Below are 14,517 nucleotides of genomic sequence, written 5' to 3'. Positions count from 1 at the left end.
TTAAAAAATAAATCGAAATTTACTATGACACAAGAAAGAAACAAGGAAAGGATAAAAATGTTCTCGTAAATGAACTTTTGGAGTGTATTTTTTGGATTGGAAGCTTAAGTGAGGTTATGTTGTGATATTTTTTAGGATTTTAAACTACCTTAAAAGTAAAGCTTGAAGTTGACTCGTATTTTGTATGGAAAAGGGGACATAGACGACTCGACTCCATTTAAAATTTGAGTCGACTTGGAGCTCTGATTGAAAGTAGGCTATGCTTCTCTTTTACCTAAAAGTCGGAACATGTGACAGCCAAATGACTTCTATTTGATTGTATCTTCAAGTTAAATCAGAACTTAAAGATCTAGTCTTATTGACCAATTATTTTCCTTCCCTGTCTTCAAAGTAATAACCTTTACCTATTCAGGCCTGACAGTTCTAGAGGGATTCAAAGCTTTTACACTATATGCTTCTAAGGTCTAATGACAGTTTAACTGGTTATTTAAGGGTTCGTAAAACCAAGAACTCAAACCTGCAGACCTACAAGTTTATAGTGGGATCCGAGTCACTCCTTTGATGACATTGCATAGTAAAACTGTGAGCCATGTTTCCAGTGCACATGATTTGAAAAAGCACAAGAGAAGAATTTCCCTTGCCGCGTCGCGAACTCATGATCGCTGATTCGGCTGATTCGGAATACAGTGATTCAGTACCGAAACCCGAAACTATTACTAATGCACCGAGCCATTGCGACTCATGAAATGTAACTTAGTCTACTACAAAATCAGTAAATGAACCAATTCTAACCCACCAATTTCTTAGTTTAGAAACCTTAAACAGGGGATAGTCAAAAATATTTTGAGGGAAGTTTGGGATTTTTCATGAAAAACCCAAGAATATTCAAGATTACTTTCCTAAATGGGGGATAGAGAAGTTTGTTTAATTCCAATGCTTACTCCATGTGCTTTAATATTCCCTAAAGACAAGACTATTATTACGACTATTTTCGGCTCTTTTTAAAGAAATTAATATTGCGATATCGTGCTATTAAAGATGGAACTACAAAAACTATTTACAATTCACAGTCTAAATACAAGCATAACCTCAAATTCAATTTCCAACCAAAATGCATTTCAAAACTTCCAAAAAAACAGCTCATAACGTGACATAAAAAGTAACAATTTAAAATACAAAACAAAAAATCCACCGGTGTGCACACTCAATATCATTTAAATTAATAATCAAAACGCTTTTTTGTTAATTCAATTTACATTTTGTTTTTTCCCTTACTTTGAGTTAGTTTTCTGTGTGGAAAACTGAAACTTCAGAACCGTATGCTGTACCACATCATTTAAAAAACAAAAACTAGCTTCATGATCTATATTAAGTTCTAAAGTTGTGAAGATTTACTAAAAATCGTGTGCTGTACACTACTCTGGGAATTATGTTAATTAACTTCCTAGATTGTAGTCAATCCTGCCTCCTTATTTACAAAACAAAATATATAAATGATAATGTTAATGATTACGACGAGAATGAAAGAGTATTTGATGTCTTTTTTTATATAAATGATAGAGATTTTAATAATTGTTTTTTGTTCTCTAATTTTTTGAGGAATTGAGAGGTTTTAGAGGTTGGCTGTTGTGATGTTTTGTAAGAATTTATGGAATTTGAAGGGTTTTAGAAGCAAAAATGTTTGAATTTTAGACTAGAACTTTATAAATGTTTTCAGATTTTGACAAACATTTGAAAGGTTTTCGAACAAAAAATTGAATTATTTTGACAAAAACCTTACAAATGCTTTCAAATTTTGACAAACATTTATAAGGTTTTCAAAAATTCAAGCATTTTGCAAGATTTGTAGACCAAACACATTGTTGATTTGTGACACAGTCAATCAAGTTTATCAAAATATTTATCAATGTTTATTACCTGAAATTTTCTAAAAAAATATATATATATCAATCATTGAATTTTTAAATTTTATTCGACCGTTAAAATTTTGAATTTAAATCAAAATCCAATCAGCCTCAATGCTCTCAATTCTTTGTTTCAAAAACCATCAATTTAATTAGATATAGGTAAATAATGATAATGAAAAGTTACCACGATTTAAAATCGAAAACTTTTTAAATGGTTATAAAACTTTAATGAAGAGAAATTTAAATTGAAATCAGATTTCAGGACTTTTTAGGAAGTATTTTTTTTATTATTTTCAATTTTTTCATTGTGCCGGGGAACTTATGAACGTAAATTAAATTTTACAATTTGTACATAAATTAAGGATGAAAAATAAATTAAACTTAAAAACAAAACAAAAAACGAGAAAAAAAAATTAAAATATTGAAAAAAGAAAAAAGTTAAAAAAAAAAGATTTTATGAAATCGCCGCGTTCAGTTTAACCAGCGAAAATATTTACCAATCAATGTGATGATGCTTTAACATATTCTTGCCACAAGAGATTTTTAACTTAATGAACATATTAAGGAATTTATTTCTACCTTTTTCCTCTCTCTATCTCTCTCTTTCTCGAAAGATTGTCTTTTTGATATGAAAATATATTTAAAAAGAAAAAATAAAACATTAAGTGTGGGATTGGGGATTGATGTGGAATGAGATGACTGATTTTGATGACATTTTCGAACTTTTTTTGAGGTTAAAATCCTTTTTTGTGAATGTGATAATCAGGTTTTGTTTTGAAAACTCTACAAATGTTTCTGAAAACATTCAAATTGAAATAAAACATTGCAATTGTTATCAAAAATCCATATAAATGCAACAATCTTGAAAATTTTTGTCAAAACCATACAATTGTTTTCAAAGATGTACAAAAAACCATACAACAGTTTGATTTTTCAAAAAGTTTATAGAATGTCTCTGAAATTTCAAGCAAATCTTAAAGACTATCCAGATCTGCACAAAATCCTGAATGTACATGCTGTGATTAGTTCTGCTTTCTTATGAGCTCATAGAGAAAAATCTTTACTTTAAAACCTTACAATTTTTTTTGAACAATTTGTAATTGTATGGTTCTGAAAAGTCAGCCTTGATTCCAGAGTTGCAATGAATGTACCTGACACAGGCAAAAACCGTACAATTTCTTGATAATTTGTATGGTTTTGTTATACAGATTATTTAGGAATTGTACGGTTTTTGTCTATGACATTTGCCTGATTTGCATCTCTGCCTTGATTCCACACCAATCCTCAAAGTCTCATACTTTACAAAACAATTAATGATGAGCTGGTGAGAAGACGAAAAAATAACAACAACAAAATGAAAAATGACATGAAAATCCAATTTATTTCAAATTACAAATAACAATACATACATAAATTAATAATATTTATCATCAATTTCCATCGTTTTTTTTTTCCTAAAGGTTTTCCATTTTACAAACGAAAATACCTTAAAGAAAAAGAAGAAAATTTTCAAATCCGATTTCTGAAAAATTTAATAAAAAATAATGGAATTTAAGATTTTTTGTCATTTTAAAGATTTACGGGAATGATGATGATATGGATAAGAAAAAAAAAACATTGAATGGATATAAAGCACAAAGTCAAATTTTTTTCTGTAAAAAATCTGATACCTAAAAAAAAAATAAAGAAAAAAAATCATAATTAAAAAAATCAATCTTAGTTGCCTTTGATTTTTCACAATTTTCCAACCAATTTTCATTTCACTTTCGGCCTTCACGTGACAAACACCTGTTGCTCTAAATTCTCCGTAACCAAGCAAATACACAAAAAAATAAGAAGCACAATGGACGAATTCGATAAAATGTTCAAGAATGACAAAGAAGACATCGGATACTATCAAGACGCAGCCATGCAATATTTACACGAAATTGAGGAACTTAAGGAACAACTTGACGACTGTTTCGATAGAATCAAGGAGAACAGGCAAATGATGATCGCTCAACAGGAACGAACAGCATTTTATGAGCAAAAAGTTGCAGAATTAACAGCTCAACTTGTTAGGCAGGGAGGTCAACCGTCACAAACTTTCAACCCTGCTGAAATGGAACGTCGAGTTAGAGCTTTTACTGAATTAATTAAAAGAGACATCGAAACATTCCAGAGGACACGACAATTTGCAGACATTGATAATTCCATCAATGAAATTCGAGAATTATTTAACATCTTTTTGGCTGAATTGAACAATCTTAATGCACAAAATCGTGATGTTATCGGTACTCTAGAGACTCTCGTGCTGCTTGATGTAAGGAACTTCTTTTATTCTTCTGTTTATGCTGTCTTATTCGTTGGAATTGTCTTAAACCAGTCGGATTTATTTTTAATCTGTCGGATTTATTTTTTAATCCGTCGGGTTAAACTTGGAATCTATTGCCCGCAGATCTATAGAAACCTGACACTTAAATTAAATATCTTATGCTTTATTCTTCCTTAAAATTACTTTTATTCCATTTCAGAAATGTGAAAAGTTGCTGAGAAACACGAAACGTGAATTAAAACGACCTCAGGTTCCAGATATCATCATTACTACTTCTTGAATCCCATTGCGTTCATTGAATTCTCAGCTGGCACCCGAACAACGAGAGTGCTGTAAATAAAATAAAAAGAGAAATAAAGTTGAAAATTTTCTTGTTCCTTAATAAAAAAAAAGTATCAATTTGAATGTCATGTACTCAAAATTGACATTGACTTACTTCTTTGGCCCTAATGTATTCCATAAGACTCCATTCTCATCGATAATATTAGCATCAAGTGTAACTTGCCATTGCTTTCCTTCATTCGTAACTGGCTGATTTAGTGACAGCAGGAAATTGGCACTCAAAAATTCTCTCTTAGGCTTAGTGATCTGCACTAATGTATTGACATCATTAATTGGCTTCACATCGACAGGTCTTGGTGTCAATAATTGAGACGTTAATGTCAATTGAACGGAATCGATTGATCTATATAGGCATGGCTTAGCTCCAGCATTTTGTATAACTCCTTCAACTTTTACCACTAAATTATGTCCATTTGGAACTAAAATTGCTTCACCGGCAACACGTTGGTACGGAGACATAGAAAGTTTAATGGATGTATTTTGTTGGACTTGGAAGAAGAATCGTGGAATACAAATTGGTGCCTTTATAGCCATTTCGATTTGTTTAAGCATCGAGTCTGTATGGACATTCGTAATTGTCTTTATCTGTTCCACAGGAAGCTTCTCAAACTCTCTGGATATCTTCCTACAGATTGACATCGTAAATGCCGTTTCTGGATAATTTCCTTGTGTCGGAACATTCAGATTCTCCTGATCCTGTGATGTATTGAAGCATATGTTCTCCAAAGAGTATTCAAGTAATGCACACATGTATTGCATGATCTCTAATTGTTCCAACGAGCACGGATCAGCATCAAATGCTGATTTATATAACATCGAGTAGCTATCCTCACATACTTTAAGAGACTTTACACACTTCCTAAATTGATTTGTTACATGTCCAAATTTCTGTAATGGATCGCGTGTATTTTGTGCGAATGTTGAAGCTATAGCTGGAGGTGGAGTGATATATTGTGTATTTCTTGCAATCACGACCGACAATAATGCTTCCAAAAATGATGCACGAAGCCATACATACTCCGTTTGAAATGATAAAGAATGAATGTGTGAAGATGCAGCTTTAAGATTAGCAAGTGCTTTCCAGTATAAAGCAACAGACTTTTCAAGTCGCTGGATTAAGTTCATTTGATTCTCATCATGCTCAATCTCATTAAACTTTACTTCCAGTTCATCAAATTCATATCCATAAATGAGAATACATTCAGCAGTTGACATTTGTGATAAGCCTGACAAGTAGAAGTGATATCGTTCCTGTGACACATCCTTTGATAATTTCTGATAGATTTTTGTAGCTATAAATGGATGTCCAAAACGTGATGCTGATCTAGCAATACGATATTGACTCCAATTGTGTACAGTTCCAAGAACTTTCTTAAATACATCATGCATGTCCTTTGTTATATGAACACCCATCATCGATTGTAAGCATACAGCAGCAAGTATCTCAATTATATGTGAATCATTTGGATTAAATTTTGGACATACGAGATTCTCCAATCTCTTCAATAAGCTCGGCAATAGGTCATAAAATGGATTTAATGTCACTTCATCTACATCCATTGAATCATTCGATGTCTTTTTTGCAACGTGCTGAAACTTGTCTTTCATAAAATGACTACATAATGCACCCAAAGTCTCGCAAATAAGTTCCGACTGTTTTTGACTCAATTGCTGTTCATCTGTCAAAATTTTACCGACCAATTTTGTGAAATCCATCGCAAACAGCTCATTCTTCTCTGCCAATTGTACGCCACACTTGATATACATTGTCAATTCACGAATATGGTCTTCGTCTTTCAAACTTGACATTATCAGCTGTTCATGATGTGTGTTGATTTCCTTCAAGTAGGATTGAGGCGGTGAGATTTTCTCATTGTAGCAGTAAGTTACAACACTTGTTAGTATCTCAATAGCCAGGCTACTTGTTTTGTGATTTACTGTCTTAAAGCATACAGTACAAAGTTCCAGAATTCTGCCTTCTTCTTTCTTTGATCCAGCAATTAATGGACATTTAGTTAATGTCAATATAATCTTTAGCATCATGCTGTTTTCCTGTCCATTTCCTCTCATTGTTTGTGCAACAGATATTAAGTTATTGACGGAATTAATTTGCCATAAATGTGGTCCTTTTTCAGCCATAGTTTGCAATGAGCGTAAGACATGAATCCTCACATTAAGTCGTGGATCTTGTAAATAATCAATGAGCAAATTGACTTGATCAGGAATATCAACTAAAGTTGCACAACTTAGTTCCGTTAAAGACTGTAAAGTCACGCATATAAAATTTTCTGATGGATATTTTGGAAGCAAATTTATGCACAATGTCTTAACTAATGCAGCTGTATTTGCATCATGATACATGTACTTTAATACAGGAATCAATTGTAATTTCATGTTAATTGGCGTTTGAAGTGACTCGATCATTGACGCGACTTTTGAGCACATACTTATTGCGAAGGTTTTTGACTGTTCCGCAAATTGCGCACTTGCATAAATTGCAGCTTCTACTTCAACCGTATCATGACTATCTAAAGCACGACGAATTGCATGATGAACCTGTTGCTTTTCGGGAATTATGCATGCAACAGAACCCAAAATTCTTAAAGTTAATGACCGTGCAATGGGATCATTCGAATGAATTACCATAAATATTCTCTTTACAAACTCATCAACATTTGTTATTTTCTCGAGGTGTTTCTCACTTTGTTCGCATACTCTCAAAACCCATAGTCTGAATAAATTAGATCCAACACGAAAGAATTCGGCTAATTTTAGGAAATTCGAGTTGATGACTATCGGAAATGGATATTTTTCGAAGAGTTTCGGGAATCTAACTAGTGCTTCACATTGTTCACCAATATTTGGAGATCTTAAGCCTGTAAAAAAAATATTTTTATGCTTAATATTTTGATATTTACTGGATCTTTAAAAAATCTTACCTTTATCTAAATCAGTGATTATAGTGCTTGCATCTTGATATGATTCACTTAGAAATGCTTCATTGAATGAGTTTGATCGAGTTGCAGCATTGGTTGTTGCCATAATTCAGTCAGAGCCGGCAATGTTTATGTTTTTATTTTAAATCTAATAAAAATCTCACTTTTCTTCCAGATATCTTTATGATTTTTCTCAATCTTTCACTACTTGGTGACTTTAACTAACACTTTACATGCAAAAGCTGTAGATTAATGTCCTGGATTAGTAAAAATACTTAATTAAATGATTTTCACGAATTTACAAGTAGAAATCGGAGTTTTTTTGTTTACAAAAATTATGTTGAAATTAGAGAGGTGCTGCATTTTTAAGCAGGTTTGACTGTAGAGTAAAAGTACACGAACGCAAAATTTAATTTTTTTAGTGAGAATAACTCATTGGATTTTAGTGTAATTTAATGTAGTTTAGTAAAAATATAAGGTTGTGACTATGGCAATACACAGTGAGTCAAAATTGGATGTCCTTATTGCCGGCATCTTGATAACTTATTGATTAATTTGTTTTTTACAGGAATGAATCCAAGTAACTTAAAATACATTTCCTTGCTGACCTTAACAGTCCAGAATTCTATGGTCAGTTTATCAATGCGATATGCTACAACAAGAGATGGACCAATATTCTTCAGTTCGACGGGTAGGCATCCAACATTTCTGTCATAAAATTTAATTCCTTATTAAATTTTATCAATTTTAGCTGTTTTTATGGCCGAAATAACAAAGCTCTTGACATGCCTGGTATTAGTTTTTATGGAAGAAGGAACAATGCTTCGATTTAAAGCCAGTTTGCATAATGCCATTGTTAAAAACAAAACTGATACGGTAAGTGCTGTAAATTCCTTATCAATGTTATTATTTTGATGATTTGACCTTGATAAACACGGACAATAATACAAAATTCAACGCTTAATAGCAACTCTGGATCAAATCACTATCTAATAATTCACTTCCTTTCCCTTATTTCTCATATCTTCTAGCTCAAAATGACTGTTCCGTCGTTAATATATGTTTTACAAAATAACTTACTTTATATATCAGCAGCAAATCTCGACGCAGCAACATATCAAGTGACGTACCAATTGAAAATTCTGACGACAGCAATATTTGCTGTCTTCATGCTGAGAAAGAAACTGTTTTCAACTCAATGGGGATCATTATTCATATTAGTTTGCGGTGTGGCAATGGTTCAATTGTCAGCAGGTGGAGAAAATCGAGTCGTTTCTGTTGAGCAGAATCGTACACTTGGATTTGCTGCTGCTCTTGGTGCTTGTGTGTTAAGTGGATTTGCAGGAATTTTCTTTGAGAAAATGTTAAAAACTTCCGATTTATCCGTATGGATGAGAAACATCCAGTTGAGTTTGTTGAGTCTTCCCTTATCCCTCATTACATCATATGCTAATGATGGAGCTAAGATATCTGACAAAGGATTCTTTTATGGATATGATTATTTCGTTTACTTCCTCGTGCTGTTGCAAGCATGTGGTGGATTGATTGTTGCCGTTGTCGTCAAATATGCTGACAATATTCTCAAAGGTTTTGCCACATCACTTGCCATTGTCTTGTCGTGCATCGTGTCCATTTATTTATTCAATTTCGAATTGACAACACAATTTGCTTTTGGAACTGTTTTAGTAATTGTTTCTATATTCTTATATGGCCACGATCCAACAAAGAGTAAAAATGCTAAAAAGGTCAGTACACTGAAGGACGATGAGGAAAAGTTACTAGGTGGCGATCCTGAGGACGTGTAAAAATGTATAATTGGAACTACTAAAAACAATCTCACTGTCATACGAGTAGACTAACTTTGCTGCATGTCATACCTCACGAAATTTTTAATTGGGATATAAGTCATATTTAAGTATTATTTTCGTAATCTATAGAAAATAATCATGTACATGCTACTTTTATTCTTGGGATTATTATGTTTTATTGGACTATCCAACAACTTGAATTTTGTGATTTTCATTGACTAGACCATCTTATTAGTTTTACAAAATTAACACTTCATGTTTTTCATAAATTGGATTGGACCTTGAAATGACTCAAATGCCATGAACTCTTATTTTTTTGTTATATCCAACACAATTTCAATTCAATTCAATTATCAAAGAAAACTTGATTTTCAACTTTGAAGTATGTTTGATCTGGATAAAAAAAGAAGAGGAACTGCTCAAGTATGTATAATAAGATGCTAAGGTATCTGCATGCTGTAAAAAATGCTTGGAATGTATGAATAAGATTTTAGTTATTTCGGTGATATGGCATGTACATTGATGCTTAACAGACGGTAAGCGTACTCACCTAGATGAGCATGCTAAGGAGTATATCTTGATCATTATCCCGAGCAGCAAATTGCTGCAATACGGTGGCCTATCGAAACCGTTGTGTTGTTCGGGCATTTTCAATTTTGAGACCATACTCATGAACGTGTTCCTTGTTTGTTGGCGGATCAGTGAGATTTTGGATGTCTCCACTTAATCCATGGCACAATCCAACTAAATTTGCACAAATTGGACCTAATTTGAATGTAAATAGAATGTTGAAGCTTCAGACTAACAAACTTGCAAGCATAAATTCAATTTTGGGTATCAAAACCTATAAAACAATCCAGAATAAATCACACTTAAAAAATTCCAGACCCAAACCTCATGATATACCTAAAGAATAGAAGTAACATAGTTGAATCACCATAACATGCAGCAATAATATCCGTAAGAATGAAAGTTATCGAAATATCCTGTACGAATTGGTATTAATAGAATTATTTTAATCTCTTCATATTATATTATTTAGCATCTTAAGGACACACTGTACACGTGTTGCAATTCAAAAATTTTAATTTTAGTTCCCTAAGTGCGAATGTATTGGGCCAGTAAAGTTCTAAAACTATAGTTATCATAAGAAATTTTATGAAAAAAGTACTTAGTTAAGGATTATAATGTAAATGACTTCACTTGAAGTGAATGAAATAAAGTCAAAATTTTTTAAGCTAAAGGGAGGTTGGATTACGATTTTATTTAAAATGGTAAGTTAACAACTTTGTTGAGATGTTGAGAATATGTCGTTTAATATTCAAATTATATTTGCAACTACAATTCGTTGATTCTCCCCTATTATGGTTGTTAAACCGTATCATGTAAATATTTTAGTTTGTTTTCTAACTTCAAACAATAAACATAATCCTTATTTAAATCCGTAATGAAGCTCTTTAGGTATACTTACACATTTGCAAATTTAACAAACATCCATAACACTGCCACAAAAACAGAAAATTGCACGCTTTTAGTGACAATGAAAATTTTCTAACCTTGAGCTTGATAATGATGGAGACGTCACTCAACTTTATGTCATCAAAATTATTGTCATGTTTTTGTTTGTGCCTAACGATGCTTACTGGTAAATTGTTTCAATGTCTTTGGAAAAATTAATTTGTGATGAATAAGTTCCTATTTATGTTGATTTATAACCCGAGCGGCATTCTACTGCAAAATTTTAGTCAAACAGTTGTCATGGTGTCATCAAGCCCCACTCTTTCCTATGCGACGGTTTCCAGCTATCACAGTCACTTGGATTACTTTGCTAATTTTCTAAATCAAAGCAATCTTGCGAATAATTTAATTTTTAATTTGAATTTGATTTAAAAAACTACAATCACAGGAGTCCACAGAACGAGGTTAAAAACCAGCAATAATTTTTGGATTATCAAAAAGCTTTAAAACGAAGAATTTCTATCAAAGGAATCAGAAAAGTTCAAACTCATTTCATAAGATTATGCTTGAGTAAGTTTATAGCTTTTGATGAATAAAACAATCCAAAGCCATCTTTGATAACCCAATAATCTATAAAAATTTGGAATTGTAAAACAGATTTCAAGTTCAAAGTAACAGACTCTCATCTTCGGGACTTGGAATAGCCATCATTTCACTATGGGCCAGAATTAAAAATTCTTTCAAAAATTATTTCTGTTGCTTTTATGATAGTCCCTATATTACCCTATATAATGGTAGTCAAAATAGTTTCCAACTCAACAGCATGTAGGAGAAATAGCACTTTGAAGTTAGTAAGTCGCCCATTTTCAAGTATCATTCAAATTGATCTCACCGATTACTGTATTGATGAATCTTTTTGAAACTTTTTTTGTTTATTAGTTTAATATAGATACTTAATTTTGAGATATAAAAAATTTTCCCAAGTATCGGAAAATTATGTGAAAAACTTAATTTTTCTTGAAAACCACGTTGTCACAATACTTCCGTTTGTCTAGCTCATTCCTAGTAGAATTTTATATTCTTAATTGTTCTTTATATTAAAGATATTATAATGATCTACAACTTTTGTGAACATATTGTGTAGTTATGTCCAAGTTCTGATAGTGAAAAAATAGATTTTTCCTAAAAAAACTTCAATTTTTTGACAAAAATTGATCTAGCGCTTCAGGAGTATAAATGGTAGTGAAATTTTTTTTCGGATTTTGAAAGCTCTCTGTTACTACTATAAAACAATGCAATAAAATAAGAATGCGTTCTCTTGGCAAAAGGCACTTTTTTGGCTCTGAAAGTCACATGTCACGCACTCCTCATATAGAAAAAAATTCATAAAAATTTTGGATTCAAATTAAATTTAATAATTATAGTCTAGATTGATAGATCTATTCAAGGCGCATATTTTGAGTATAAATATGTCATGTTTTGGTCCAGTTTTATGGTCAAAATTTCAAAATTTCGTTTTTTACTAAAATTTTTGAGAAAAAAATAACTTTTTTTCTCGAACTCAATGAAACTTGTTCAAATTTTTTTTTTTAAAGTTGTATTTTTATGTGTATAACAACTTTTGTTCTGCATGTTCTCATAAATATTTGATATTCGGCCTGAAATTATGAAAAAACTTAAAAAAATCCTATTTTTTGGGTATTTTTTGAGCAAATATTACGAAATCTTATCAAATATCAATTTTTAATATGACATAATTGACTAACTTTATGTTTTCGAGGATGATATTTCATTTTCCGATGAGAAACTTATAGGTTTTCATATAAAAATGTTCAAAAAAATGACTTTAAGTAGTTCGAGCAAGGAGATCAAAGTATTCAAATTCACTTTTCCATAGCTAAAACTATTCAGATGACTTTAAAACTTTCTGAATTCATTTATTATTGTAATATTGACTAATTTATGGCTAGTTTTGGTAGTAATAATAGTTATATGATCGGATTTTAGAGACTGAACAAACGGAAATTTCCAAAACATTTAGGAAAATATAAATCACGTCCAAATTTAGTTTCCATTATTATTTTGCTTATATTTAGTGTCTGTTATCTGTCTGGTTGGGCAAAGATTGTTGAAAAAGTTTAAATATTTGAACAAAGTCAAGATTTAGTAGTCATACAAAGCTCAAAATGAACTAACAGTTGACCATGCTTTTTAATGCTTTTTGAAGCATTTTTGTGGTAACACTTTTATGCAACTGGGTCAAAATTTAGTCAAAAATGATCTTTCAGTCAGAAATTTGAGAAATTTAGTGATCTTGTGTAATATAAGAATTATTAAATAAAAAAATTATTTGTTGAATTTTAATTGCTAAAATTACTAAAATCTGATCAAATAGCTATTATTACTACCAAAACTAGCCATAAATTAGTCAATATTACAATAATAAATGAATTCAGAAAGTTTTAAAGTCATCTGAATAGTTTTAGCTATGGAAAAGTGAATTTGAATACTTTGATCTCCTTGCTCGAACTACTTAAAGTCATTTTTTTGAACATTTTTATATGAAAACCTATAAGTTTCTCATCGGAAAATGAAATATCATCCTCGAAAACATAAAGTTAGTCAATTATGTCATATTAAAAATTGATATTTGATAAGATTTCGTAATATTTGCTCAAAAAATACCCAAAAAATAGGATTTTTTTAAGTTTTTTCATAATTTCAGGCCGAATATCAAATATTTATGAGAACAAGCAGAACAAAAGTTGTTATACACATAAAAATACAACTTTTAAAAAAAATTTGAACAAGTTTCATTGAGTTCGAGAAAAAAAGTTATTTTTTTCTCAAAAATTTTAGTAAAAAACGAAATTTTGAAATTTTGACCATAAAACTGGACCAAAACATGACATTTTTATACTCAAAATATGCGCCTTGAATAGATCTATCAATCTAGACTATAATTATTAAATTTAATTTGAATCCAAAATTTTTATGAATTTTTTTCTATATGAGGAGTGCGTGACATGTGACTTTCAGAGCCAAAAAAGTGCCTTTTGCCAAGAGAACGCACTCTTATTTTATTGCTTTGTTTGATAGTAGTAACAGAGAGCTTTCAAAATCTGAAATAAAATTCCACTACCATCTATAGCCCTGAAGCGCTAGAGCGATTTTTGTCGAAAAATTGAAGTTTTTTTGGGAAAAAGTTATTTTTTCACTATCAGAACTTGGACATAACTACACAATATGTTCACAAAAGTTGTAGATCATTATAATATCTTTAATATAAAGAACAATTAAGAATATAAAATTCTACTAGGAATGAGCTAGACAAACGGAAGTATTGTGACAACGTGGTTTTCAAGAAAAATTAAGTTTTTCACATAATTTTCCGATACTTGGGAAAATTTTTATATCTCAAAATTAAGTATCTATATTAAACTAATAAACAAAAAAAGTTTCAAAAAGATTCATCAATACAGTAATCGGTGAGATCAATTTGAATGATACTTGAAAATGGGCGACTTACTAACTTCAAAGTGCTATTTCTCCTACATGCTGTTGAGTTGGAAACTATTTTGACTACCATTATATAGGGTAATATAGGGACTATCATAAAAGCAACAGAAATAATTTTTGAAAGAATTTTTAATTCTGGCCCATAGTGCATTTATCTATACAAATAGAAGTAACAGTTCAAATGAAGCCATGAATGCAGTAGAAAGTATGGAATCAACACTTAACCAAGAAAT

The 14,517-nt window shown here is 31.1% G+C and overlaps 3 protein-coding genes across 5 annotated transcripts; 1 reads left to right on the top strand and 2 right to left on the bottom strand.

Moving 5' to 3' along the window:
* Nucleotides 1-4,368: 4,368 nt before the first annotated feature.
* LOC139099997 (integrator complex subunit 7-like) lies at nt 4,369-5,248 on the bottom strand. The gene is made up of 2 exons (XM_070652572.1): nt 4,658-5,248; nt 4,369-4,551 (listed from the first exon to the last, which is right to left on the bottom strand). The coding sequence occupies exons 1-2, from the start codon at nt 5,200-5,202 to the stop codon at nt 4,491-4,493; spliced, it is 606 nt and encodes a 201-aa protein (XP_070508673.1). The 5' UTR covers nt 5,203-5,248; the 3' UTR covers nt 4,369-4,490.
* On the bottom strand, nt 5,248-7,638 carry LOC139099479 (integrator complex subunit 7-like; the record flags this gene model as incomplete). Its single annotated transcript, XM_070651954.1, has 2 exons — nt 7,503-7,638; nt 5,248-7,439 (listed from the first exon to the last, which is right to left on the bottom strand). Coding segments are annotated over exons 1-2 (2,295 nt in total), but the record flags the coding sequence as incomplete, so codon positions are not given.
* A 240-nt stretch (nt 7,639-7,878) lies between these two features.
* LOC139099996 (UDP-galactose translocator-like) lies at nt 7,879-10,550 on the top strand. 3 transcript variants are annotated; one of them, XR_011545388.1, is made up of 6 exons: nt 7,879-7,999; nt 8,068-8,190; nt 8,251-8,375; nt 8,531-9,244; nt 10,194-10,267; nt 10,350-10,550. XR_011545388.1 is itself a non-coding variant. In XM_070652571.1 (5 exons), the coding sequence occupies exons 1-5, from the start codon at nt 7,987-7,989 to the stop codon at nt 10,206-10,208; spliced, it is 990 nt and encodes a 329-aa protein (XP_070508672.1). In that variant the 5' UTR covers nt 7,879-7,986; the 3' UTR covers nt 10,209-10,550. The 3 variants fall into 3 exon arrangements, 2 of the variants coding, with proteins under 2 accessions (XP_070508672.1, XP_070508671.1); XM_070652571.1 differs by having other exon boundaries at nt 10,194-10,550; XM_070652570.1 differs by lacking the exons at nt 10,194-10,267; nt 10,350-10,550 and having other exon boundaries at nt 8,531-9,813.
* The last annotated feature ends 3,967 nt before the right edge of the window (nt 10,551-14,517 follow it).

The sequence above is a fragment of the Chironomus tepperi genome, unplaced genomic scaffold (genome assembly GCF_022539635.2).
Source record: "Chironomus tepperi strain 1889 unplaced genomic scaffold, CSIRO-AGI_Ctep_v1 contig_48, whole genome shotgun sequence".
Taxonomy (NCBI): domain Eukaryota; kingdom Metazoa; phylum Arthropoda; class Insecta; order Diptera; family Chironomidae; genus Chironomus; species Chironomus tepperi.
The sequence above is the reverse complement of the archived record's forward strand: the minus strand, read 5'-3'. Positions and strand labels throughout refer to the sequence as shown.